The sequence below is a fragment of the Aotus nancymaae genome, unplaced genomic scaffold (genome assembly GCF_030222135.1).
Source record: "Aotus nancymaae isolate 86718 unplaced genomic scaffold, 86718_ANA_hifiasm-v0.15.2.pri h1tg000010l, whole genome shotgun sequence".
NCBI classification, from domain to species: Eukaryota; Metazoa; Chordata; class Mammalia; order Primates; family Aotidae; genus Aotus; species Aotus nancymaae.
This window is the reverse complement of record NW_026988421.1, coordinates 8135954-8160808: the sequence shown is the minus strand read 5'-3', so window position 1 is coordinate 8160808 and position 24855 is coordinate 8135954. Positions and strand designations below refer to the sequence as shown.

Sequence of the window (24855 nt, the reverse complement as noted above, 5' to 3'; positions counted from 1 at the left end):
GCTGGGCTGGCCTGGCAGGAGGCGGCGGAATGGAGACGCGGACCGAGGACGGGGGCCTCACCCGCCGCCCCACGCTGGCCTCGTCCTGGGATGCCACGGGCAGGGCCCTGACCCACAACCTTCTTCTCACCCGAGCCGGTCTCCGCGCTCGCGACTTCTACTGGGAGGAGCTGCAGGCGCCACCTGCTCCAGGGTGCGCCTGGCCGACGGGAACCGGGTCGCTGCGCTCGGCAACTGCCGCGCTCCTCGGGAAGCTGTGAGAGGAGGCGGGAGAGTCTGAGCCCTGGATCCGGGAGAGCAGTTGGTGCCGGGTCTCTGCCGGGGAGGGGGGCTGCGAGGTGGGGCGAGGCCCCGGGGCATGAGCGGGGGAAGGTGACCCGGAAGGCCCCCGTCAGACGTGACAGCTCGTCGGGGCCGCTGTCAAAGTCAGTCCGCCCTTCTACCCCCAAACAAGCCAAATTCCTATCCACCAAAACAGGCTGTGTAAAAAGTCCAGCTATAGACGACCGCCGTCGACTTCATTTCGAAAAAAATACACTTTGTCTTTTCTTGTGTTCTGCTCCTACTCCTATACACAGTAGGTGTCCAGTAATTTATCCCGGAATCAATTGCAGGGGACTGAGTAGAACGTTGATGATTGAGGAAAAAATAAAGGGGGAAGCCCAGATCTGTGAAGCCTCCATTTCCTTATGAATCCTGTGTTGAGCATCTGTTAGAAGAAACCCCCTGGCCTAACAGGTGGGTCAGGAGCCATGTTCAGAGAACTATACTGTGTGATGTTTTTGCCAGTTTTCCCCTCAGCCAGGATCTGGTGATTTTGAAGAGAAGCTTGAACAACCAAGATGAAAACCCCTGCTTCCTTTACCTGAAGTTTGGCCCTGATGGAGGTGAAGAAATCGCTTCTATTGACATTTTAAGTTCAGCAAGAAATATGGAAGTGTACTTCGGAGAGGAATACTGTGGAACCAGTAGGGGCAAGAGTGTACTGTCATGGATGATAGGTGTGTGACTTGTATACGGGCAAGTGTTCTTCTGAATTAGTGTTTTGATTTTCCTCACCTTTTGCAATATTGATTGATTCTCTGACATTGATGCTTACATTAGAGAGGAGAAGATAAAAACGTATCATGGGCATAGAAGGTTAGACCGTTAAAGCATCTTCTAGGCAATCTAGATCAGCTTCCTCATTTTTAGGAATGTGGAAATTTAGAGCTAGTAAAGGGGAAGTGAGCCTGGAGAGGGCCATACTAGTTAAACTGTCCAGGCAAGAGTGCAGTCCTTATTGCTGCTTCTTGACTCTCTCCATAAACTCACAATGGTCTGTTTTCCAGAAGTTAATTTGACAGTCAGTCTGGAATTTGATCACATATTTTGTAAGGAAGCTCATTACAAACATGTACAAGCCCAAGGTTGTGCCACACCAGCCTATTTAGTCCATATGCAATGTGTTATAGTTTGATCTTTTCTCTAGTCCCTTATAGGAACATTCTACACTAATCTCACCTTAATAAAATCAAAACATCAACTATTTTATAAATTATGAATATTAGAAATAATAAGTACACAACACAGTGTTAATTAGGTCACTTGAAAAGGGATCTCAACTGTTGGTCCCCTACCAGGCAAACTGAATCTCAGGATTTAAGTAATAGACTGGAAACAATTTATTTTTTACTGCAGCTGTTTAAAATGATAATTTCTACAAAAAAAAGTTATTGTATTTTTTAGTAAACAAAAAATTATTTTCTACAAAAATTATTTAATATTGGCATCCTCCACTCATGCCTGTAAAATAAAGGTAGGTCATCACTAAATTTTAACTAATTTGACAATTGCAAATGTTTATGTATAATATGTGCTGTTGGTTTGTTGATACAGTTAGTCCAACTTGGTCCCTGTTTATATGAAACTATGGTACCAAAAAAACCACGTTTTGGCCCCATTATATTAAAAAAAATAATAAGAATTAGAGATGTTACAGAGAAAAGCACCCAAAAGCTATTTGGACTGGCCCCTTGAATATGAAAAATATTGTTGAGGTGAACTTTAGTGATGTCATCAGAATCTAAGAGTGCTGAGCTACAAATCAGCCCAAAGTATTAACGCAGTTCTGTTACTCACTGGCTGAGTGACCTTGGGAAAATCTCTACATTTCTTTGGACGTACCTCATGAGTAAATTAGAGGACTAAAGAAAATAAAGCATTATATTCTTCTTATCTCTACATTACTTTATACAGGGTTGTGAGATTTACTTTAAGGAAAAAGTTGGCTGGGCATGGTGGCTCACATCTGTAATCCTAGCACTTTGGGAGGCCGAGGCAGGACAATCCCTCAAGCCCAGGAATTTGAGACCAGCCTGGGCAGCATAGGGAGACTCTGTCTCAAAAAAAGTAAAAAATAATAAAAAGAATGAGGAAAAAGTTAATGACTTTTATAGGTGGCAAGTAACAAACTTACAGATCAGATTGTTCCAAGACATTGTTTTGGGTAGTATGTATTAATAGCTTCCAAAATCGTTTAAATAAAGTGATTTATTCAACAAATATTTGAGTGCCTACTGTTACCAGATACAGAGTGTAGTAGGCATTTAGGAAACAGCAGTAATAAAATAAATTGGAGTGACTGCTGTTTTCCTCAGCTAGGTCATGTTACTTATATTCTAATGGGATGAGACAGGTAATAAATACACTCTGAATAAAATTGTGCTTTATTTAGTGGTGAGAAAGGCTATAAGGATTAAGAAGCCGAAAGTGGATAATAGGGAGGATGAGAGGTGAGTGTTTAAATTTAATGGGGTGTCTCCTTAATTGTGACGGATGGTCACATCTTTGGTGCCATAGGTCTGGATTGACCTGTGTCTTTGGGTTACATATGGTTCTGTGTGTGTCTCTGAAGATGAGTATTTTTTGTAACTATTCTATGGAAGTATATGTGAGTGCAGAGCATCATTTAATTTAGGAAAATCCCAAGCCTACTAAAGCTTATTCTGAGGCAACAGAATATGAAAATTAAAAAAAAAAGTTACTGATGCATATTTTCAAATACTCAGTAGTAGGTACTAGAAATTTTAGCACATAATCACAACCACCATGTGAAATCATTGATACTATCTTCCCTCATCTTAATTCTGACTCGGGTTTTGGCATTTGCCCAGGATCATACAGGCTGTAAAGAGCAGACTCATAATTGAACTCCGGTCTCTCTCATTCTAAATCCTGTTTCCTTTCCACTTTGATGCTGTTTTCGGTGCTGCACATGAAATGTCTTTTGGCTCATAAACATGGATGAAGAGAGGCAGCACAAAGCATTGAAGAGGGCACTGTTATAACAGCTAGGAGAGCTAGGTTCTAAGCCTGACTTTTACTAATTGAGTAATCCTTTAATAAGTTAGAAAATTACCTCTGACTTCATCTTTTTAAATGTATAAACCAGTGAGTTACATGAGACCTTCTTGACTCTGCCTTATAATTCTAAATGGTCACTTATATTTAGTAATTCAGTAAACACTTTGGATGGGCTTCTGAACACCCTTATTTTGTATTAAATAATATTATAGTAAGTTACAATGTGTTAAAGTCTCAGATTGGCATAGTTTATTTTGAGTTGCTTAAATAAATGAAACTTTAATTTTACCTTCTTTCATGTATTTAGTATATTTTTTCGTTTGAAAATGACATTGTCTTATATAAATTGTTTTTATGAGTTTCATAATAAATTGGAACCTCTGACCATTACTGTATTGGGGAAAACTTGAAAATATATTTAAAATTTATATTTGTTTTCCTGAATACTTTACTCTTGCTGATAATACAAAGAAGTGACCTTAAATAGTGAATATTGTTTAATATTATTATTTATTTTCCTGAACTTTGTATTGTAATAGTTGCTGTCCTTTGGTGAAAGGCAGCGTGTGTTCATCAGTAAAGTTGTGATACACATGAGAGCAGTTTCAAATTCTTCAACAAGCTCTCCTGCTCTAAAATCAAGAATAGACCTAGACAGGGTCCAAACCATAATGGAGTCCATGGGGTCAAAGTTATCTCCTGGAGCTCAGCATTTGATGAATATGGTTAGGTTTCAGCAGCGGGTAAGTAGAAATGGATGACTTTCTAGATACCATTAAAAATGTCAAAGCGATGGCTTTTTATAAGTACACATAGTGGTATAAAGTTTTTCTTTGAAATTTTGTAATTGATTTAACATCCCTATTTACTTGTGTAAAAAATAACATTTCATAGACTTACCCTCTTACAAAATGTTTTGACTACAAATCTTCATACTTTTTCATGAATTCATTCACACATTCATTCCACAGGTATTTATTAAACACCTTAGTGAACAAGGCACTAGTTTGAGTACATTTCAGGTGCAAAGATGATCAGTTAGTTTATAATTTGTCTTTAAGGATTTACATTCTAGGACATATAAGTGGGGAAGGATGAAGAAGATTAGGAAAGGCTCACTAAAGGAAGTGGTATTTTATCTAGGCCTTTAACGGACAGGATTAGGCAAGTAAATTTGGGAAAAGGACAATTCAGACAAAAAATAGGGTGAATAAAATCTTCAATGCTAGAAGAATTGGATTTGGCTGAGAAATGAGTAGTAGTTCATTTCTCTGAAACAGAAAGGTAATAGGGGAAGTGTAAAGTAGATTTCAGCTAGGTCATAGTGAGAGCTTTGAATGCTACTTTATTTTTTTAGGTAGAATCTTTCTATGTCGCTCAGGCTGGAGTGCAGTTGCACAATCGCGGCTCACTGCAACCTCTGCCTCCCAAGTTCAAGTGATTCTCCCACCTCAGCCTCCCACGTAGCTGGGATTACAGGTGCCTGCCACCACACCTGGCTAATTTTTTTTTTTTTTTTGTATTTTTAGCAGAAACAGGGTTTCACCATGTTGGCCAGGCTGGTCTCAAACTCCTTACCTCAAGTGATCCACCCACCTCGTCCTCCCAAAGTGCTGGGATTCCAGGGGTGAGCCACCACACCCTGCCTGAATGCTACTTTAAATTTGTACATATTTCCACTGTCACATGTAAGGTGAATCAAAAGAAAATGAGACAACAAGGAGAAGACCAGCTACTTGTTATTCCCCTCATCCAAATGAGTGTGAATGAGGGTCTAAGATTGGATATAGTAACGTGATGCTGGATGGTGAAATGCTAAAACGATGGAGCTGTTGGGACTTTAAAACTAACTTAATATTGGTGTTGTAGGAGAAAAATAGAATCAAATGTGAAATTGAGGCTTTAAGGATGGCAATACCAATAATATGAATTCAACCCAAAGGAAGAGGATGCTTGGAGGAAAAAGGAATTTAATTTTGGGAATATTGAGTTTTAGCTGTGAATAAGACATTCCCTGGAAGAATGTTGCAAACATCTGGAAGCAAAGGATTAGGAGAAATGGAATGAACCTTCAGTGGCTGGAAGGGAAGTTTAGGAATATATCCACAGTAGCTAACAGGGAGTGTGGTGAAGGGAGGACTGAAGCAAGGAAGAAAGACCCTTGGAGAGTAGCTGTATTTGTAAAGATATAGGGGGAGGAAAAAGGAACCAGAAACGAAGAAGGCAGCAGTGTGACAGAGAGCAAGAGAAAGGATTTGATGTCAGTTGAGGTGACTTCAAGCTCTAGTCCCACCTCTTCTTAGTTCTGCATCCTTTGGGCAAGTTGATGCATATTTTTTTTTTTTACTATGAATTCTTCATGTACAAAATCTAAATCTAAGTGATACTGCAATGATCACAGGATTGATGTGAAAATTTAAAATAAATAATGCAAGTAAAGAACTTGTAGATGTGTGGCCTACAGATACTAATGTAGTACCAGTATTACAATATGGGCTGAGTTAGGAGAACCAGGAGAGATGATTATAGAAATGACAGAAAGAAGAGTTTCAAAAAAGAGGAAAATGTATACTTTTCTTCCACACCATGATCGATCTCACCTGGAAACCTCAGGAGGTTCCTAATTAGTCCTCCAGCTCTGCTAAAATCCATTCTCCACAGTGCACTCAGAATGGCCTCAAAGTTCTCATCCTCCTGTGTAAAGCCTTCTCACTGCTTCCCATCACACCTAGAATTAACCCTGAATCCTTTGATCTGTAAGATGTGGGCCCTGCTTGCCTTCTCAACCTCATCTCCTACCATGTTTCCTTGGGCAGCTTGTTCCAGACATTCTGACTCTTGTATTCCATAAATATCCAAACGTGTTTCTACCTTAGGACCTTTATGCTTGTAACTGTTTTCTTTCCCTAGATCCTGGCATAACTGACTTTTTCGTATCAGATTTTGGCTTAAATGTTACAGCCTCAATGAGAGCTTCCCTAATTACCCAGTTTTAAGTAGACTTTCCCTCCAAATCTATATCACGTTTTCTTCAGAGCCCTCTTGACTATGTTCACTGTTGTTTATGTATTGGTCTGTTTATCTCATTAAAATGTAAGCTTTGTGCAATAGACACCTGGTCTTGCTTGTTTATAGCATGGAATATATATACAATAAGTGTGCCCTTTGGATGATTAATTAAGGACTCCTTGGATATTGTGAGGGGGGTCAGTTTGAATAGTGATGAGGTGGAAATCAGATTTTCAGGGATTTGATAGTAAATGGGTTTTTGGAAATGTGGAGGTACCCAGGGTAACAAGGGTTTGTTTCAAGAAAAGTAGAGATAAGGAACTTCAAGAATCCCTTCAAATGTTTATCAAATACAGATTCCTGACTCTCCCCAATGCCCTGAATCCTAGTGGGTGCAATTCAGGAATTACTATTTTAAACAGGCATCTCTAGATGAGTCTTATGCATAGTATATTATGAATATAAATTCTGTCTAGAGTTTTCTCTGCATATAGAAGCATATACCTTTCAGTAAGTACAATGTGTTATAACAGATTCCCACCCCAAAATGCCCCCCACCTCCCACACAAACACTCCAAATCATTACATCTGGAGACATTTGGGGAACACCCTGGGGAAGAAAGAATGTTAAATCTTCCTTTTAAACGTGCTAATAAAAGACTTACTTCTTAATAAGAAAGTTCTTATTTATGGAGTTAACAAACCAGATATCTATATATTGTCTCCCTGGAAAATGTCATATAAGCTCTGTGACTATCTGAGTATAAAATGGGGATGTTTCATGACCAAAACGACTCTTGTGTAATGGTGTAACTATACACATTGTCTAGGCAGGGTCTGTCCTGTTTTAGACGTCTCAGCCTCCCTCAGCTTTACCTCTGCATTGACATTACTTGCTTTCTTGAAAATTTTACTAAAGTTTGGTATTCTGAGTCATGTGAGTCTGAAATGGTCATCTGAACTTTTGTGATATCTTTATAAATACAAAGGTTTTTTCCCTTGTATTTGAAGTTCAGATTGCTGGCTTTGTTTATGCTTCACAATTTAGAATATTGAGTAGGAATTCTATATCAAAGTGTGTAGTATACTGTTGTCATTTAATGTTATCTGAATGAAAGAATGGTATACCCCATCTTCTCAAAGAATATATTCCATTATGCATGATTTATACTGTTTACTTTTTCCCCTTCCAAATAAAGATAGCTTTATTGTTTTTCTTGTTTTTTCAAAATAAGATTTTTTATAATAAATAAGTAAAAATCATTTCAGAAATCCTGTAAGATATTCAGAGATAAAACACTTGACTTTTCAGAAATTTCACAGGGTGTGTTCACATACACGAAATTATATATATACACATACATTTATATAGTTATTTGCATATTCATATATAAGTATATTGACACAATTCTGCATAAATACTTTTCATGTTGCTTTATGCTGCTCTATAGTCATTTTCCTCTAACATATGAGGTGGGCCACATTCTAAGCAAGAAGTATATCCCTATGTCATTTTTAATAACTATATACTATGTCACTTTATGAATATTTTGTATTTATTTAATCACTACTAGATTAGTGAGTAGATTCCTCAAATTTTTTGGTATTATGGTTAGCACTGCAAAGCAGAAACTTCTAAGAAAATTGTCAATTCTTGTGACTCAGTTGAGAGTACTGCATTTTATTACTGTAAATTAAAGAGGCCTTTGTAGTGGAAACATTAAAATATGCCAATGCCATTTTACTAAGCATTCTAGTATTTATTTTAATATAGTTTTAGAAAAAACTACCGTTAAATGACTAAAAGCCCCAACTGTGGAGTTAAGTGTCCTCTGTTCATGTTGCAGTTCTACCACTTACTAGCTGTGTTACTTTGGCCAGGCCACCTTTTTAGCATTGGTCTCTTCAATTTAATTTAATATAAAGTGATAGTAATATCAGCCTACTTCATAAGGATGTTTTGTTGATCAGATGAAATAGTGCACAGTGCCTGACTCATACTCTAAAAGTTAACTGTCAAGATTACTGATATTAACATTTACTTATCTTGTTTAGAATTGTATTCCTATCAAAGATCAGCTTCAGTCAGTGTTGGCCAATACTGGATACAAACATATGATTGGACTACAATCCTCATCTACCTTAGGAGCTTAGACAAGTCATCCTCCACTCCTTTTCCTTTTAGAACTGGATTGACATCTGCAAATGTGATGGAAAACTTACAAGCTTACATTGATAAAAGTACGCAGGCATCTGGTGGAGAGAATTCTACAAAGCTTGATGAGTGTAAAATTGTGCTACAAAACCATTCCCTTTTTGAAAATGATCTTAAAAATGCAATGTCCTCTTTCTTATCAAAGAAAGCAAGGAACAACTTAAATGTACCTAACTCTGAGTTGCTGCCTTTTCTCCAGAATTTATATAGTCAAGTTAACTATCTCTGTCTGGGACATAAGGCTGAGTGGCAGGAAAACCTCACCAAGACTGATGAAGGCAATCTTGGTGTTGGGTAAGTATTGTTTTAATACGGATGTAGTTTTGATTTAGTAGGTGGGAGAATTAGGTGAGGGGAAAGAGAAGCACATTTGTCTCAATGAGTGCTGCCTAAAATCTATTTCAATAGAAAATTTTAGCAACTTTAAAAAATATTATTTATTTATTTATTTTGAGATGGAGTCTCGCACTGTCACCCAGGCTGGAGTGCAATAGCACAATCTTGGCTCACTATAACCTCTGCCTCCTGTGTTCAAGCGATTCTCCTGCCTCAGCCTCCTGAGTAGCTGGGATTAAAGTGCCCACCACCATACCTGGCTAATTTTTTTTGTATTTTTAGTGGAGATGGTGTTCCACTATGTTGGCCAGGCTGGTCTCAAACTCCTGACCTTGTGGTCCACCCGCCTCGGCCTCCCAAAGTACTGAGATTACATGCGTGAGCCACTGTGCCCGGCCCAGTTTACTCCTAATATACTTGTAAGGAATAACTATTCTATAGAGGATAATAGATTGTTTTGAAAGAAGTGCCTATAACTGGAGGTGTTGCACACTTGTCAGGCATTTTGTCAGTTACAAGCATTAGCTAATGGTTGAAGTTGAAAGTGGTCCACAAGAATGAAGAGCAGCTATGGGAACCATAATATGTATATTTTTTTCCTGATTGTACCAAATGAGCCATCATAACAGATATTCTTTGTAGGTCATATTTAACCTAGGCTAATTTTGAAGTCATCAAAAAATGTGTTAACATTGTAATTGTTTATAGCATGTAGGCCCTCATACCCTGGTCTCATAATTCGAAGTCTGTGGCAGTCCTGATTTGATTGAGGACAACCCAACTATATGCTGAGTATTTAGTACATTCCCCATTCTTTATATAGACATGACGTGCTGAAATATTGCACTAGGCTAGAACTCAGGACTCCAGTCAGAGACCTAGCTTAACTATTTTGCCTTACTAGTTAAATCTTTTGATGTAGTTTTTTTTTTTCCGGTATGTAAAGTTAGATATTTGTATTGATTGAAATTTGTTTAAGGTTTCCAACAGTGTTAAAATTTGGGGAATTTAATTTATTGAAATGAAAGTGGTTCTTAGGATATAGAAAGATATCATTAGTGTTCAATAATTGGTGGTGTACATGAATGATAATTGTTGTATGAGATGGCATAGTCTTCAATTGTTGATAGTCTATATCAATGATAACTAGTTGTTATATAATGGCAAAAAAAGAAAAATCAAAAGACTATACAGTATACAGGGATTCAAAAACTGCTTGGGACACTTCTGGGTCCAGCTGAGATAGTACATTGCTATTCCTCTCAGATCCTAATTTTACAAATAAAAATCCTTGGACATAACACAGCAAATAAACATGCAAAGACTGTGAAAGGTAGAAAGAAGTCAGACTGCTTAGGGTCTGTGGGATTTGAGGAGCAATGCAATGCTGAGGGGTTTTTTTTGCGTTTTTTTTTTTTTTTTTTTTTTGCCTTCTTGGATGGGGTGCCAGAGAAGCCTGCAACCTGGGACAACCAACGGGGACAAAAATTAAGAGCTTCAAAAAAGCCTATATCTTCTAACCAAAGGACCAGAAAAAGGGAGTCCTAACAAAACAAAACCTTTCAATAATACTTGTCCTACTCCAGTCAAACACCAGTGGATATACTGCCCTCCTGCCTGCCCTGTTGAAAGAGGCAGTTATACTCTGGTTTCTCTACTGAAGTGGTATCAGGAAGCTAAATGGTGAGCTGTTCTTCCATCTCTCACTCAAAGGAAGTGGGCAGCATTCCAGTTCTGCTACTGAGATGGTATCAATAGAGCTGAGTAGAAGCTGAACTTCCAGCTCTTGCTCAGCTGAAACAAGCAATACTTCAGTTCTACCAGGGTGGTGTCACCACCATCCTGCAAAGTCAAGTGATACTTTAATGTCCTAGCTGGGGTGGTATAAGGAGAGGAAGGGAGAGTTTGGAGCAGAAAATATCTAAAGAAATAATGGTTGAAATTTCCCAAAAGCCGAAATGGTGAAAGGCATGAACTTACAGATTCAAGAAGCTGAGAAAGTTCTACACAGGATAAATCCAAATAAGCCTATGCCAAGTCATATCACAATTTTTTGAAAAATAAAAAATTCTAAAAGAAAGCTGGAGAGAAACAACATATTCTCATAGAGAAATACCAAGATTGTTGACACCTGATTTCTTGTCTGAAATTATGGTGGCCAGTAAGAAAAAGCACATTTTTTCAAATGCTGAAAAAGAAATGTGAGTCACAAATTTTATATCCAGGAAAAAATCCTTTAGGAATAAACATCAAATAAAGACATTCTCAAATAAATAAAAACAAATTTTTTGGCACCAGCAGGTCTACCCTTAGAGAATGGATAAAGCAAGTACTCCAAGGAAGTGATGACAAAAGAATGCTTAGAACCTCAGAAAGGAAGAAGGATCAATGGAATGGATAAAAATAGAGGTAAATATAAGAGGCTATCCTTTTCATAAATCTCTTAAATCATGGATGGTTGAAGTAAAAATCATAACACTATATGATGTAGTAGTTAATATCTGTAGAGGAAGTATCTAAGATAATTATGTTTTAATAATTACTTTAAATATAAATGGCTAGATTCACCAATTAAGAGATTTATAGGGTGGATTATAAAACACAACCCGACGATATGCAGTTGACAAAACACACTTCAAATATAATGACACAGATAAGTCAAAAGTAGAAAGATATGTCATACAAACATTAATTTTTAAAAAGCAGAAGTCATATATTAATATCAGGTAAAGTAGGCTTCAGAGCAAAGAAATTCACTAGATAAAAAGAGGGACATTACATAATAATAAAAAGACAATGACATAGTGAACCTAAATGGGTATGCACTAAATAACAGAGGTTCGAACTACATGAAGCAAAAAACTGACAGATATTAAAGAAGCTATAGACATATCCATAATTATAGTTGAAGACCTAACACCCCATGCTCAACTATTGATAGAACTATTTGACAGAACTATAGGAAAGATATAGAACTGAATAGCACACTATCAGTCAGCAGGATCTAGCTGACATTTGTAGAACATGCCATTTCAACCACTGCAGAATATACACTCTATTTAAGCACCTATGAAACATTCGCTGAGACCATATCCTTGGTCATAAAGCAAACTCTCACAAATTAAAAAGAATCAAAATCATGCACAGCATATTTTCTGATGATAAAATCAAACTAGAAGTCAATAACCAAAAGACAGCAAAAAAAAAAAAAAAAGAAAAAAAAAAGAAAACAACAAAAAAAACAAGCCCTTAGAAATTAAACAGCATGCTTCTAAACAATCCATGAGTCAAGAGGAAGTCTCAAAAGCAATGAAAAAAAGAATAGCATAGAACTGGGAGAAAATAAAATTCCAACATATCGGAATTTGTGAGCTGCACCTAAGCAGTACTGAGAAGGAAATTTTTACATTAAGTGTATATGTTAGAAATAAGAAAGATCTCAAATTAGCAATCAAAGTTTCTACATGAGGGAGAGAAAACAAGAAAAAGAAGAGCAAAGTAAACCCAGAGCAAGTAGAAGGAAGGAAATGGGGACAGCCAAAATAAATGAAAACAGAATAACAACAGAGAAAAATCGATGAAACAAAAAGCTGATTCTTTGAAAAAAAAAAAAATAGACAAACCTGTACTAAGACTAACAAAGATAAAAAGAGAGAAGACAAATCAGGAATGTAACGGGGCATATAACTATAGATTTTATGACAATTAAGAGATACTATGAATCACTTTACACTCATAAAATTGACAGCTTTGATGATATGAACCAATTTTTAGAAAAACACTGTAACACAACCAAGATGAAATAATCTGAATAATTTTGTGGTTATTCATGCTTTTTAGAAACCAAATTTGTAAAAGTCCCCAAAAGAGAAATGTCTAAGCCCAGACGGTTTTATCAGAGAAGACTACCAAATATTTTAAGAAAAGATTATACCAATTTTACACAATCTCTTCCAAAAAGTAGAACTCATTTTATGAGGCCAGTATTACCCTCATAGCAAAACCAAGGCAGTAGAAGATAAAGGAAAACTGCAGACCAGTATCTCATAAGTTGGTTGCAAGAATATGCAACAAAATATTAGCAAGTCAAATCCAGCAATATACTATATAAAAAAACTATATACATGGACAGGTGCAGTGGCTCACGCCTGTAATCCCAGCACTTTGGGAGGCTGAATCACAAGGTCAAGAGTTCGAGACCAGCCTGGCCAACATAGTGAAACCCCATCTCTGCTAAAAATACAAAAATTAGCTGGGCATGGTGGCATGTGCCTGTAATCCCAGCTACTTGGGAGGCTGAGGCAGGAGAATTGCTTGAACCAAGACTGGGGAGGCAGAGGTTGCAGTGAGCCAAGATCATGCCACTGCACTCCAGCCTGGGCTACAGAGTGAGACTCTGTCTCAAACACACACACACACACACACACACACACACACACACACACACACACACAAATCAAACAAACAAAACAAAAACAAAACTATATTTACTTGACAACCAAGTGGGATTTAGTCTAGGAATGCAAGACTGATTCAGTTTTAGACAGTTAATGTAATCTACCATTTCAGCAGACTAGAAGAAAATTCATATGACCATATAAATTAACACAGAAAAGTATTTTTAAAATTCTAACACCCATCTATAATGAAGGGAACTCTCAGAAAACTAGACATTGAGAGGAGCTTCCTCAACTTCATAAAGGACGACTACAAGAAACCTATAGCTAACATAATACTTAATGGTGAAAGACTGAATGCTTCCCTCCTAAGTCAGAAACAAGGCAAGGATGTCTTTTCTCACCACTCTTGCTCAACCTAGTACTGGAAGTTATAGCCACAGCAGTAAGACAACAAAAAGAAATTAAATACAGATTGCAATGAAAGAAAACTGTCCTTATTTGCAGATGACAAGATGGTCTAGGTAGAACATCTCAAGGAATTAAAGAAAAAAAAAAGATTTAGAACTAATAAATGAGTTCAGCAAAGGTCACGGGATGAAAGAGCAAAATCAGTTGCTTATCTATATGAATATAGATAAGCAACTAATCTATATTTTTTATAAATATAGATTTTGTACCATGGATTCAACTCATTGTGGATCAAAAATAGACAACAAAAAAACTGCACTTTTTTTCTTGTGCTTATTCTATAAGTAATACAGCATAACAACTATTTACATAGAATTTACTTTTATTAAGTATTGCCATTTCATATAAGGGACTTAAGCATCTGCAGATTTTGGTATCGACAAGGGTAAGTTTGGGGAGGGCGGTCCTAGAACCAGTCTCCCACAAATACTGAGGCTTAACTGTACAAACAATGACATGAGGAAACCAAAATTTAACACAGGATTTCTTTTTATAACTCAGCTGTCAACAATGAATTATTAAATTAAATGTTGGCTTTCTGGTATAAAATTGTAAGAATAAAAGTAAGCTTTTCAACTTAAAACAGACACACTCACTATACTATTTATAGTTGCTCCAATGAAAACTGAATACTTAGGTATGACTCTAACAAAACTTGTACAGGGTATACATGCTGAAAATTGTAAAATGCTGATGAAAAAAATCACCCTGTTTATGGATTGGTGACTCAACATAGCAAAATTGTTAGTTCTTCCTATTGATATGCAGACTTAATGAAATTTGTATCAAAATCCCAGCAAGATTTTTTTGTAGACAAAGGCAAGACTTTTTAATATTATACGAGAGGCAAAAGTAGTAGAATGGCTAAAACAACTTGTTTCTCTTTTTTTTTTTTTGAGACAAGAGTCGCACTCTGTCACCCAGACTGGAATGGAGTGGCGCCATGTTGGCTCCCTGTAACATTCACCTCCTGGGTTCAAGCAATTCTCATGCCTCAGCCTCCCAAGTAGCTGGGACTAAGGGCACCTGCCACAACACCCAACTATTTTTTGCATTTTTAGTAGAGATGGAGTTTCACTATGTTGACTAAGCTGGTCTTGAACTCCTGGCCTCAAGTAATCCACCTGCCTTGGCCTCCCAAAGCGCTGGGATTACAGGTGTGAGGCACCAGGCCCAGCCTAAAACAACTTTCAAAAAAAGAATTAAATGATTGGGAATCACTCTTCCCGGTGTAGAATATCCAGTACTGTGTAGTATTGGTGTGGGGGTAGAAATATAGATCGGGGCCAGGCGCGGTGGCTCACGCCTGTAATCCCAGCATTTTGGGAGGCCGAGGTGGGTGGATCACGAGGTCAAGAGATCGAGACCATCCCAGTCAACATGGTGAAACCCCGTCTCTACTAAAAATACAAAAAATTAGCTGGGCATGGTGGTGCGTGCCTGTAATCCCAGCTACTCAGGAGGCTGAGGCAGGTGAATTGCCTGAACCCAGGAGGTGGAAGTTGTGGTGAGCTGAGATCGCACCATTGCACTCCAGCCTGGGTAACAAGAGTGAAACTCCGTCTCAGAAAAAAAAAAAAAAGAAATATAGATCAATGGAACATAATAGAGGGCCAGAAATAGACTCTCACAAATATGTTCAATTGATTTTTGATAAAGGTGCAAAACTAGCCAGATGCGGTGGCTCACACTCATAATCCCAGCACTTTGGGAGGCTGAGGGCAGATCACTTGAGCCCAGGAGTTCAAAACTAGCCTAGGCAGCATGGCAAAGCCCTGTCTCTACAAAAAACACAAAAGTTAGCCAGGCATGGTGGTACATGCCTGTAGTCCCAGCTACTTGGAAAGTTGAGGTGGGAGGATCACTTGAGCCCAGGAAGTCAAGGTTGTGATGAGCTGCAATTGTACCCACTGCCCTTCAGCCTCAGCAACAGAGCGAGATCCTGTCTCCAAAAAATGGTGTTAGTGTAGTGGGAAATCAGAGAACTGGAGAGACAGATGGGGTTGCAGGAGGATTTTATTTAATGTGATTACAAGCTCAGTGGAATCACTTCCTAATTCTGAGCAAAGGACAAAGAAAATGGGATATTTTTTATGCATCTAGGATGATGTAGCAGGTACAGAAGCCAGAACAAAGAACAGTTAATCAACTAGTGACATGTTTTGTGATGTACTTTACATTTGAAAAGTAACATTTTGAGAAACACATTCTGCAGTTATTATTTGCTCTGTGACCTTGCAGCTGGTCAGCAAGAAAAACAGGAATTTCTAGATGTCTGGGAACTTTGCTAAGAATGTGGGGAGGTAGATAAGGGTTAAATGGTTTGCAGGAAGGCAGTTAAATATTTTGCCTTAAACAGAGCTGGGGTGGTATTATATTAAACAGCATACAACACAGCAGAATTTACTTTATTATATAGCAACTACAAATTATAAGGCTTTGTTCTACTATTATTGCTATTGTTTAATTTCTTCACTAGAGCAATTGAGTATCCAAATCCTTTCACCTAAACTTCACATCCAACACACTAACTCAAAATGGGTCATAGATTTAAATGATCTTTTAGATAGAAACTGGAGAAAATCTTTAGCACTAAGAATTGCAGAAAAGTACTTAAACATGACACCAAAAGTAAAATCCATAAAATAAAATTAATAAATTAGACTTCATTAAAGATAAACTTTTGCCCTCTGACCCAATTAAGAGGATGAAAATACAAGCTACAGATGGGAGAATATGTTATTTGGAAACCAAATAATCTGACAGATGACTCATACCTAGAATATATTAAGAACTTTCAAAACTCAACAGTAAAAGAAAAAAAAAAAGCCCATTTAGACAGGAGATAGTTCACCAAAGAGAATATACAAACAGCATATGAACATGAAAAGATACTCAACATTACTAGCCATTAGGAAATTCAAACTAAGACCTTGATGAGATATCACAACACACCTATTTGAACAGCTAAACTAAATGCTCAGGTGGCAGGACAAGTGGCAATGTGCAGGTAGCCCTGCAGCCCAGCTTCACGAAGGCTCATGATGCACCTCAGCCCTCAGGCACCAGAGGAAACAGCCCAGCTGAAAGGGTGGTGGAGGAAGAGCCCAAGAGGAGGCCCATGAGATTGTCAGATAAACCTGCCCCTGCAAAAGTGCAAACAGAACCGAAAGAGGCAGCAAGGAAGAGTCATCCTCAGACAAACAACTGCAAACAAAAGGGAAAACAGGAGCAAAGGGAAAGCAGATCGAAGTGGCTAAACAAGAAACTAAAGATTTAAAGATTTACCTGCAGAAAATGGAGAGACTGAAAATGAGAAGAGTACAGCTTCTGATAAAGCAGGAAAAAAAGAAGCCACATCTGACTCACGTCAAGTACCATGTCTTATCAGTGGTCCCTGTCTCCCTTCTTGTGTAATCCAGAGGAATATTTTTGTCAACTAGTTTGTGACTATACTTTTTTTAGTAGCTCTAGGAAACATTTAAAAGGAGGAAATACCACTTCATCCCGCTTTTTAAAGTGTAAATGCTTTTTTGTTTTTGAATTTAATAATTTTTAACCTGCTTGGCAATTTCTAGAGTGGTAGTTCTCATATGTTTTCATCTCAGGACCTCTTTATAATCTCAAAAATGAAGAACTCAAAGAATATTTATTTATATAGACTATGTTAAAATTTGTATTTATTTTAAAATAGTAATTACTTACATATAAACATAAACAATAGTTTTTATTAAAAACTATCTTGTTTTCAAAAAATCAGTGAAAAGAATGCCATTGTTTTAAATGTACACAACTCTGTATTAACTTGCTCATGCCTGCTTCTGCATTATAGTACATTTAGTCCAATATAGCATAAAAGCACATTATAACTACTCAAAACAAACTGAATCGATCTCTTAAAAAGCAAATATTTATACCCTAAACCTAGTACCTTAGGGAATTATAGAAAACACAAAAATATACTATCACACATTCTATTAATCATTATATCAATAACCGGTTGTGTAGTTTCTGGAAAATACCACTGTGCATTCATGAGAGAATGAGGGTGAAAAAGGCATGTATTACCTCAATGTTACTATAAAAACACTTTGCCCTCCTGGAACCTTTAAAAGGATCCTATAGTGTTCTATGAACCATACGCTAAGAATCATTGCCCTAGAGTGCAATATAAGTTTTGTTTTAGAAAGTGGAGTGCTTTTTTTTTTTTTAACTCTTTAATTGTCCCATTCCTGTTAAATTCTTCCTCAGTTTTATATTAGGTTAGCAAAGAACTTTCTAATGCTTTAGTAAGGTTTGTATGAAAGAAAGAAGGTAAATCTGTTTAAATTGTAGGGTTGCTTGGGGAAATACTTGGAAAATATACATGTTGACCTTAAAATAAGCTGGGCAAGATCAGTTTTGATTTGGAGCTCCATATCAAAAAGACTCATTCTAAGGACTTGGTCCTTAAAGAGTCATCTCCCTTTTTATATTCCCATTTCGATTGTGCATTTGGCAAATGTTTAAAGAAATAACTATGTGTTGGTGACTGTGGTTATCTGTTGTGGATGTATGTTAGAACCTGAAAATACATTGTAAGAAGACAGCACAGTTTGTAGAGACAAATTTCAGCAATATATGTTGGCTCCTTGTTGTATAGTTCAGTTGTTTTGTTAAAATATTAGGGAAAATTGATATATTTTAAAAACGTATTTCCAGAATGGAAGAGCAGCCCGTATGCTCCTACTTCGAAAATATTCTTTCTAGAATGAATATATAAACTCCAGGAGCATATTGATGATAAGATTGCTTTGTTAATGGATTTGCTGCAAAATCCCAACTCCTCACCCACTGGGATGCCTCTAAGACATTATGACTCTGGAGAAAGACTTTCAAATGGAGAAAGATAAACTCTCAACATAAACAATGTACTGCAGATATTTATTACAAAGCCAAAACCCAAAAATGTTTATAAAAAGCAAGGATTTAATGTCCTTTTAAGGATAATCATCTTACTTACATGAAGTGATCTCAGTGTTCATTATTACTATACTTGTACTGTATACTGAGTTAACATGATACAGTCCTAAATTATTTTTGCTAGTCATATTTTTCACTCATAAGTTTATGTATACTTCTGTGTTAAATTTCTAATGTTAAATAATTTTTAATATAATTCATTGGTTTATATAGTATACGTTTGATTTAACTACTGTTTTGATTTATATGAAGAACTTATTTTATGGTTTCAGGGGTATAAACAGAATGGTTAGAGTGTTTGATTTTTTTTTTCTAATTTACTGTTCTTGGAAAACTGGCTACTTAATCTGGAAGCTTTACTTTTAGACCACTAACTTAAATTTTATACTGTTTATTTCAGATAAAATATTAGATGTGATCTTTGGCATGTATAAAATCAGTTTACATTGGGGCCATTAATTTTACATTCTGTCACATTGTAACAGTAGGTAAGAAAGTGAATATCAGAACTGGCCTATTTCTTGTTAGGATTATTACTTTGGATTTAGTGTAGGATATAAAATGGGAGCATTCATCTCATTTTATCTCAACAAACCCAGAAAGTGTAAGAAAGTCTGTTTTGTTTTTTGTTTTGTTGTTTTTTTTTTTTTTTTTTTTTTGAGCTGATATAGATTCTTCTTTCCAAGCCCTTTCCTGATACATTTGAAGTGTGAAATGCTGAGGCTCCCCACTGAACCCAAAAAATTAATGGAAGGGAAATAAGACCTGAAAAGGTAAAAGACTTAGAATTAAGTGATTCAAAATAGTACTTATATTTCACAAGAGCAAAAATATACCTGTGGAATGGAATTCAGAACTCCATGAAAAAGAGCTGGGGTCCAGAGAGCTGATGTCACACAGCCTGTGGCATGAATGTTAGAGTTGGCCCATTCTACCAACTCTGGCTGAGCCTGAGCTTCCAAAAGTGATCTGAGCTGTTCAACCCTGGTGCTTAATTACTCCTAACAGAGATAATTATGTCCCTCTTTCTCAAATTACAGGCTTGAGAAGTTCTGAATATCCCATACCCTAAAGTTTTTTTTTTTTCTTAATTTTATTGTTACAATTGGCCTTCATCTAGCTCTATATGGTTGAACTGTAGTAAGTATGCTTACCTATCAGATTGGTTATTCTCTCCTGGCTCACTGTTCCCTAATTCAGAGTGTTAGATTAAGCAAATTACTTATTCCAAACAAATTGGGTTTCCTGGGAGAATTTGGCATTTACAAGGAAACATGGCAGAGGCAGGCCTATAGTCTACTAGGAAGACAGAATGAGGGACATGGGGCTCCTGGATAAGCTGGCTCCTGGTCTGTACAGGCCCCCTCCCATCTCTGAGCCCCAGCAAGGGTTTAGCTGGAAGCATCAATAATATCCTTAAACCCTGAGATTACCCAGTTGTCAGTGGGAAAACTTAAAACTGTTTTTCCCAAAATACTTATCACTTACAAAATAGATTTACATATTCTCAGTATTGTTGGACAAAACTTTTAAACTATCTTAGTTTCATAAAATAATTTTAAACCTAATGTACAGTCAGGGGTGATTTCTGACTCTCTGAGTGAACATATTTCAGGGTTCCAGGTGGTGGGGAGTAAAGCCATCAGCTCCAGGGTAGGCCTGTGGTTATTTCCAGCTGCACATCATGCCTATGATGTCTGTCATTCTGACTTCCTTTCCTTTGGAGTTTGCATTTAAGTCCTTTTTTTTTTTTTTTGAGACAGAGTCTCGCTCTTTCACCCTGGCTGGAGTGCAGTGGCATGATCTCAGCTCACTGCAACCTCTGCCTCCCAAATTCAAGCAATTCTCCTGCCTCAGCCTCCCAAGTAGCTGGGACTACAGGCACATGCCACCACGCCTGGCTAATTTTTTGTATTTTTAGTAGAGACGGGGTTTCACCTTGTTAGCCAGAATGGTCTCAATCTCCTGACCTCATGATCCACCTGCCTTGGCCTCCCAAAGTGCTGGAATTACAGGCATGAGCCACTGCGCCTGACCTTAAATCCATTTTTATCCATAAACAAACCCTTTTGTCTACCTGGGCCAGCTTAGGAACCTAAGCCTGTCTGGAAAGATTTGCTTGCAGTTTGCATGCATAAGGATCTGTGTTTGGGGTTCACTCCTTCTCTACTAAAGGAAATATGCTGAGGTTGCTTAGTGGCTGTGTGGGGAGGGAGGCCACATTCTGCTTTCCTGCACTTTCTCCATAGGCGTGGCGAAGATGTTTGATCTCAGGACGAAGATCATGATCGGCAGTGGGATCAGCTTACTGGTTGCCACGATTGTGCTCTTATGTGCTGTGCTCTGTCTTTACTTCAAAATAGCCAAGGCACTAAAGTGAGTCACATGGGGGAAAGTGTATTATACCTCCTTAAATGGGATATGTAGACTCCCTATTTGAGCAAGGTCATTCCTTGCTGCTGTGCCATACCCCTGGGTGAGGTCAAGAAGAACAAGCAGCTTTAAAAAGGCAGAAATGGCAGCTAAGTGTAAAATATTTTCCCTTCTGCCTTGGGTTTGTAGAATGTTCTCAGTTTAGGGCTGTGAGTGTCAGTGCTGCTTGGCTGTCACTGGACCTCACTGAGTTTACCATCAGGTGTTTAATTCAGCACTTTGGCCAAGCCTCCCTTTGCTCAGCACCTTGGCTAATGCCTCCCTCTGTTCAGCACCTTGGCCAGTACCTCCCTGGGCACTGTAGGCTGAACTCTGTAGGGGAGGCTGCGTAAGTGAGCCTCTGCCTTGTGCTCATGCGGAGGGAGGACAGGTTGAATTGATCTCCTCTTGCCTGAGTTGGGAGCTCTCACGGTGTTCCTTCATTCATTGCTGGTAGCCTTGAGGACAAGGAGGTGGACCTTTAGGACTCTGGGACAGCTGACCTGTGTAAATATCCTGGGAGACAGCAGACAAGGGAATGTAGGTTGAGCAAAAGACAATTAGTTTGGGGAGAAGACCCTTCAAGTACCAGAGATATTGGTTGTCAGATACAGTTGTGTCTCCATTCCAGGGAGTTCACAATGACACATCCCGGAGCCTGGGGCACAGCTGAACTCAGCACCTTCCCATCATTCCTGTATCTCGGGGGCCTGCAGTAACCAGCTGGGTTACCTTGCTTGCAATTCATTTACCCTTACTTTTGTAACCTGAGTTTACATTTATGGCAATTGTAGGAGAGGAAGGGATTCAAGAGGAACTTGGGACGGGAGCAAGCCTTAATGCAGGGCTGGTGTTCATGTTTGATTGGCTTCAGCACTAAATTTCCCAGATACTCCCAACAGTTCTAACAAAAGGACTGAGAAGAAAAATTTCTAAGCCTGTGCTTTGTGTGTGTCTTTTCTCAAGAGCTGCAAAGGAATCTGGTCACAACTCAGACAAGGTGTTGTACACCAAGAACAGCCAGGCCAAAACCATTGCCACGGAGTCTTGTCCTGCCCTGAAGTGCTGTGAAGGATGTAGAATGTTTGCCTATTCTGATTCCCTGCCACCTTGCTGTTGTGATCTATATGAGGGCCTCTGACTTGGGAAAGGTGGGCACAAAAATCTTCATGAGCAATATTTCTTTCTTAGTAGAACGCTTTATTATGAAAATCAAGTTCTAGAGTGTTTACATGCTATTATATAATGTACAGTGTTTTCTGTACTTCTGAATAAATGTGCAATATTGGAAATAATCCTCTTCCTCCAGTATTTTTGTTAGTTATAAACATCGCTTATTTAAATATGTGTATTATCCACTTTGGGATTTGGGGTCACTAGCTGGTAATATTACACTGCAGCAAAATACAGTTAGAAAATAAAAATGTCCAGCACATCTCCCACCCTACAAGGAAAATGTGCATTGATATTAGGGCATTTCCAGTGTCAGCCTCAGCTGATGTCACCCAGCTGAAGTAGCTTTTTCGGCTCTCCTGAGGGTTTAGGTCACCAGTACCCAGCTCCTCCACCGCAGATAATGGTCCATTCATCTAAGACAGTGAGAGAAGTCAGGGGGATGTCTCTTGCATTAAAGTCATCTGATCTGTGTAAAAGTAGGCCTGAGCTCAGTGGCCTCAAAGGCACATTTGGAAAACCAGATTCCTCCTGCTGCCACCCCCAGATCATCAGAGCAGGTGCCTCCTTTGTGGATACAGTAACACTGATGTGCATTGATCCAGCCATCAACATCTTCAACTATAACAGGGACTTGCAGCCAAAGACCAAAACCCAGACTTTCTGGACCACAGTGAGAAAGAAAAGAACTATTTATCTGAGGATAACAGGTAAGCATGATGAGGAATGTGAGTCCACTTTAATTATCAGGCCCAGAGAGGCACTGAAATGAAACAGGAGTCACGTCTCACTGCCTCACTCCATCTTGAGCTAAATAATTACCTCACGAAGCCACTTGCTATGTGGGCTCGTGACTGATGCCAAGAAGCCATAAAAAGCCATACGTTAGACATGAGAACTCATATCCCATAATCCAACACTGTAGAGCCAATCGCTAACCAATGTTATCTCTGTAAACCAGTGAGAATTCCTGTTAAACAGCTCTGTATTAGCCACTCCTGATCCCCTTTGCATTTTTTTTTTTTTTTGAGACAGTGTCTTACTCTGTCTCCCAGGCTAGAGTGCAGTGGCACAATCTCGGCTTACTGCAAGTTCCACCTCCTGGGTTCAAGCTATTCTGTCTCAGCCTCCTGAGTAGCTGGGATTATAGGCATGCGCCACCATGCCCAGCTAATTTTTGTATGTTTAGTAGAGACAGGGTTTCACCATGTTGGCCAGGCTGGTCTCAAACTCTTGACCTCAAATGATCCACCCACCTTGGCTTCCCAAAGTGCTGGGATTACAGGCATGAGCCACCACGTCTGGCCCCCTTTGCCTTTAAAAACCTACTAGTAATAGGCTGAGCAGAGCACTTCCAAAGGCAACCTGGACGTGTGTTCTGGCTGCGGTCCTCATTCTTGGCCCAAATAACCTCTCTATGTTAATTTTCCTTCAGTTTCTTTTTTAGGCCAAGGATAGCAACAGGCAGCAGGAAGCCTCCCTTGCCTCTTCTGCTCCCAGCTGCCTTCTGTTCTGGCTCCTTCCCCTGAGCCTCCTGGAAACTCTTTCAAGCATGAGAAAGGTGTAACCACCATGTGCACTCCTCTCATGAACTAAACAGTTGCTTGTGAACACCACATGTAGACAATATAAAGAATTATTCCAGCCTGGGTAACATAGAGAGGCCCTATGTCTACAAAAAATAAAAACTGAAAAAATCTTAGCTGGTTGTGGTGGTGCATACTTGTAGTCCAGCTTCTCAAGGGCTGAGGTGGATCACCTGAGCCCTGGGTTCGAGGCTTCAATGAGCTGTGATCACACCATTGCACTCCAGTCTGGGTAACAGAGGAAGACCCTGTCTCAAAAAAAAAAAAAAAAGAATAAGAATTATATTAACTAGTAACAGTTGGTTACCGACTAAATGAGTAAACAGGAAAACAGGAACAGCAAATGAAAGAAACAGCTGTGGCATCCAGGCAATGGAGTGGTGAACAAGGATAGAACCAAGCATCTGGGGGGCCACCTGCTGGCTGAGCTCCAGGGCTCTGGGCAGAGTGTGTGGCAGTCTCGGGGATCTTCAGGACCTTAGCGCTAGAGAAACAGGCCAGAGGAGGCCAGGCCTAGCAGCTCTGGAGGAGCCGCCCGCCCTTGGAGCCAAGCAACTCCCTGGAGACAGCCCTCAGACCCCCCTCCTGGAAGTGACCTTTTACCCTCGAGTTTCTGGGCATTGCCTCCATCCTTTGACACTGATATACTCTTGTCACCAGCAAGCTCTGAGCAGAAAGAGCACCCGCGAGTCCCCTCTTACCCCACTCAGTGGGGGATCCAGGCATATGGGCAACTATGCCAGGTGCAGGCATTGCAGGGGAGCCATGAGGGAGGTCTGTGGGACAAGGGTCTTCAGTATGCCCCCATTAGCAGGAGGGCAGAGCACCACACATGGGCTTTAGAGCCCTACGGGCTCAGTTCCCATCCTGATTTGCCCTTCACCAGGGGAAGTCCTTTGACCCATCTGAGCCTCCATGTCCTTGATGTGAAGTGGGGACTTGCACAGGT

General features: G+C 38.9%; 1 protein-coding gene and 1 pseudogene across 1 annotated transcript; both read left to right on the top strand.

Annotated features, from left to right (window-relative positions):
- The first annotated feature begins 29 nt into the window (after positions 1-29).
- On the top strand, positions 30-18695 carry LOC105717977 (ATPase PAAT-like; annotated as a pseudogene).
- Positions 18696-20056: 1361 nt separating this feature from the next.
- Positions 20057-22434, top strand: FAM24A (family with sequence similarity 24 member A). Its single transcript, XM_064373620.1, has 3 exons — positions 20057-20084; positions 20985-21111; positions 22114-22434. Exons 1-3 carry the CDS (start codon positions 20057-20059, stop codon positions 22286-22288), a joined length of 330 nt encoding a protein of 109 aa, XP_064229690.1. The 3' UTR covers positions 22289-22434.
- The last annotated feature ends 2421 nt before the right edge of the window (positions 22435-24855 follow it).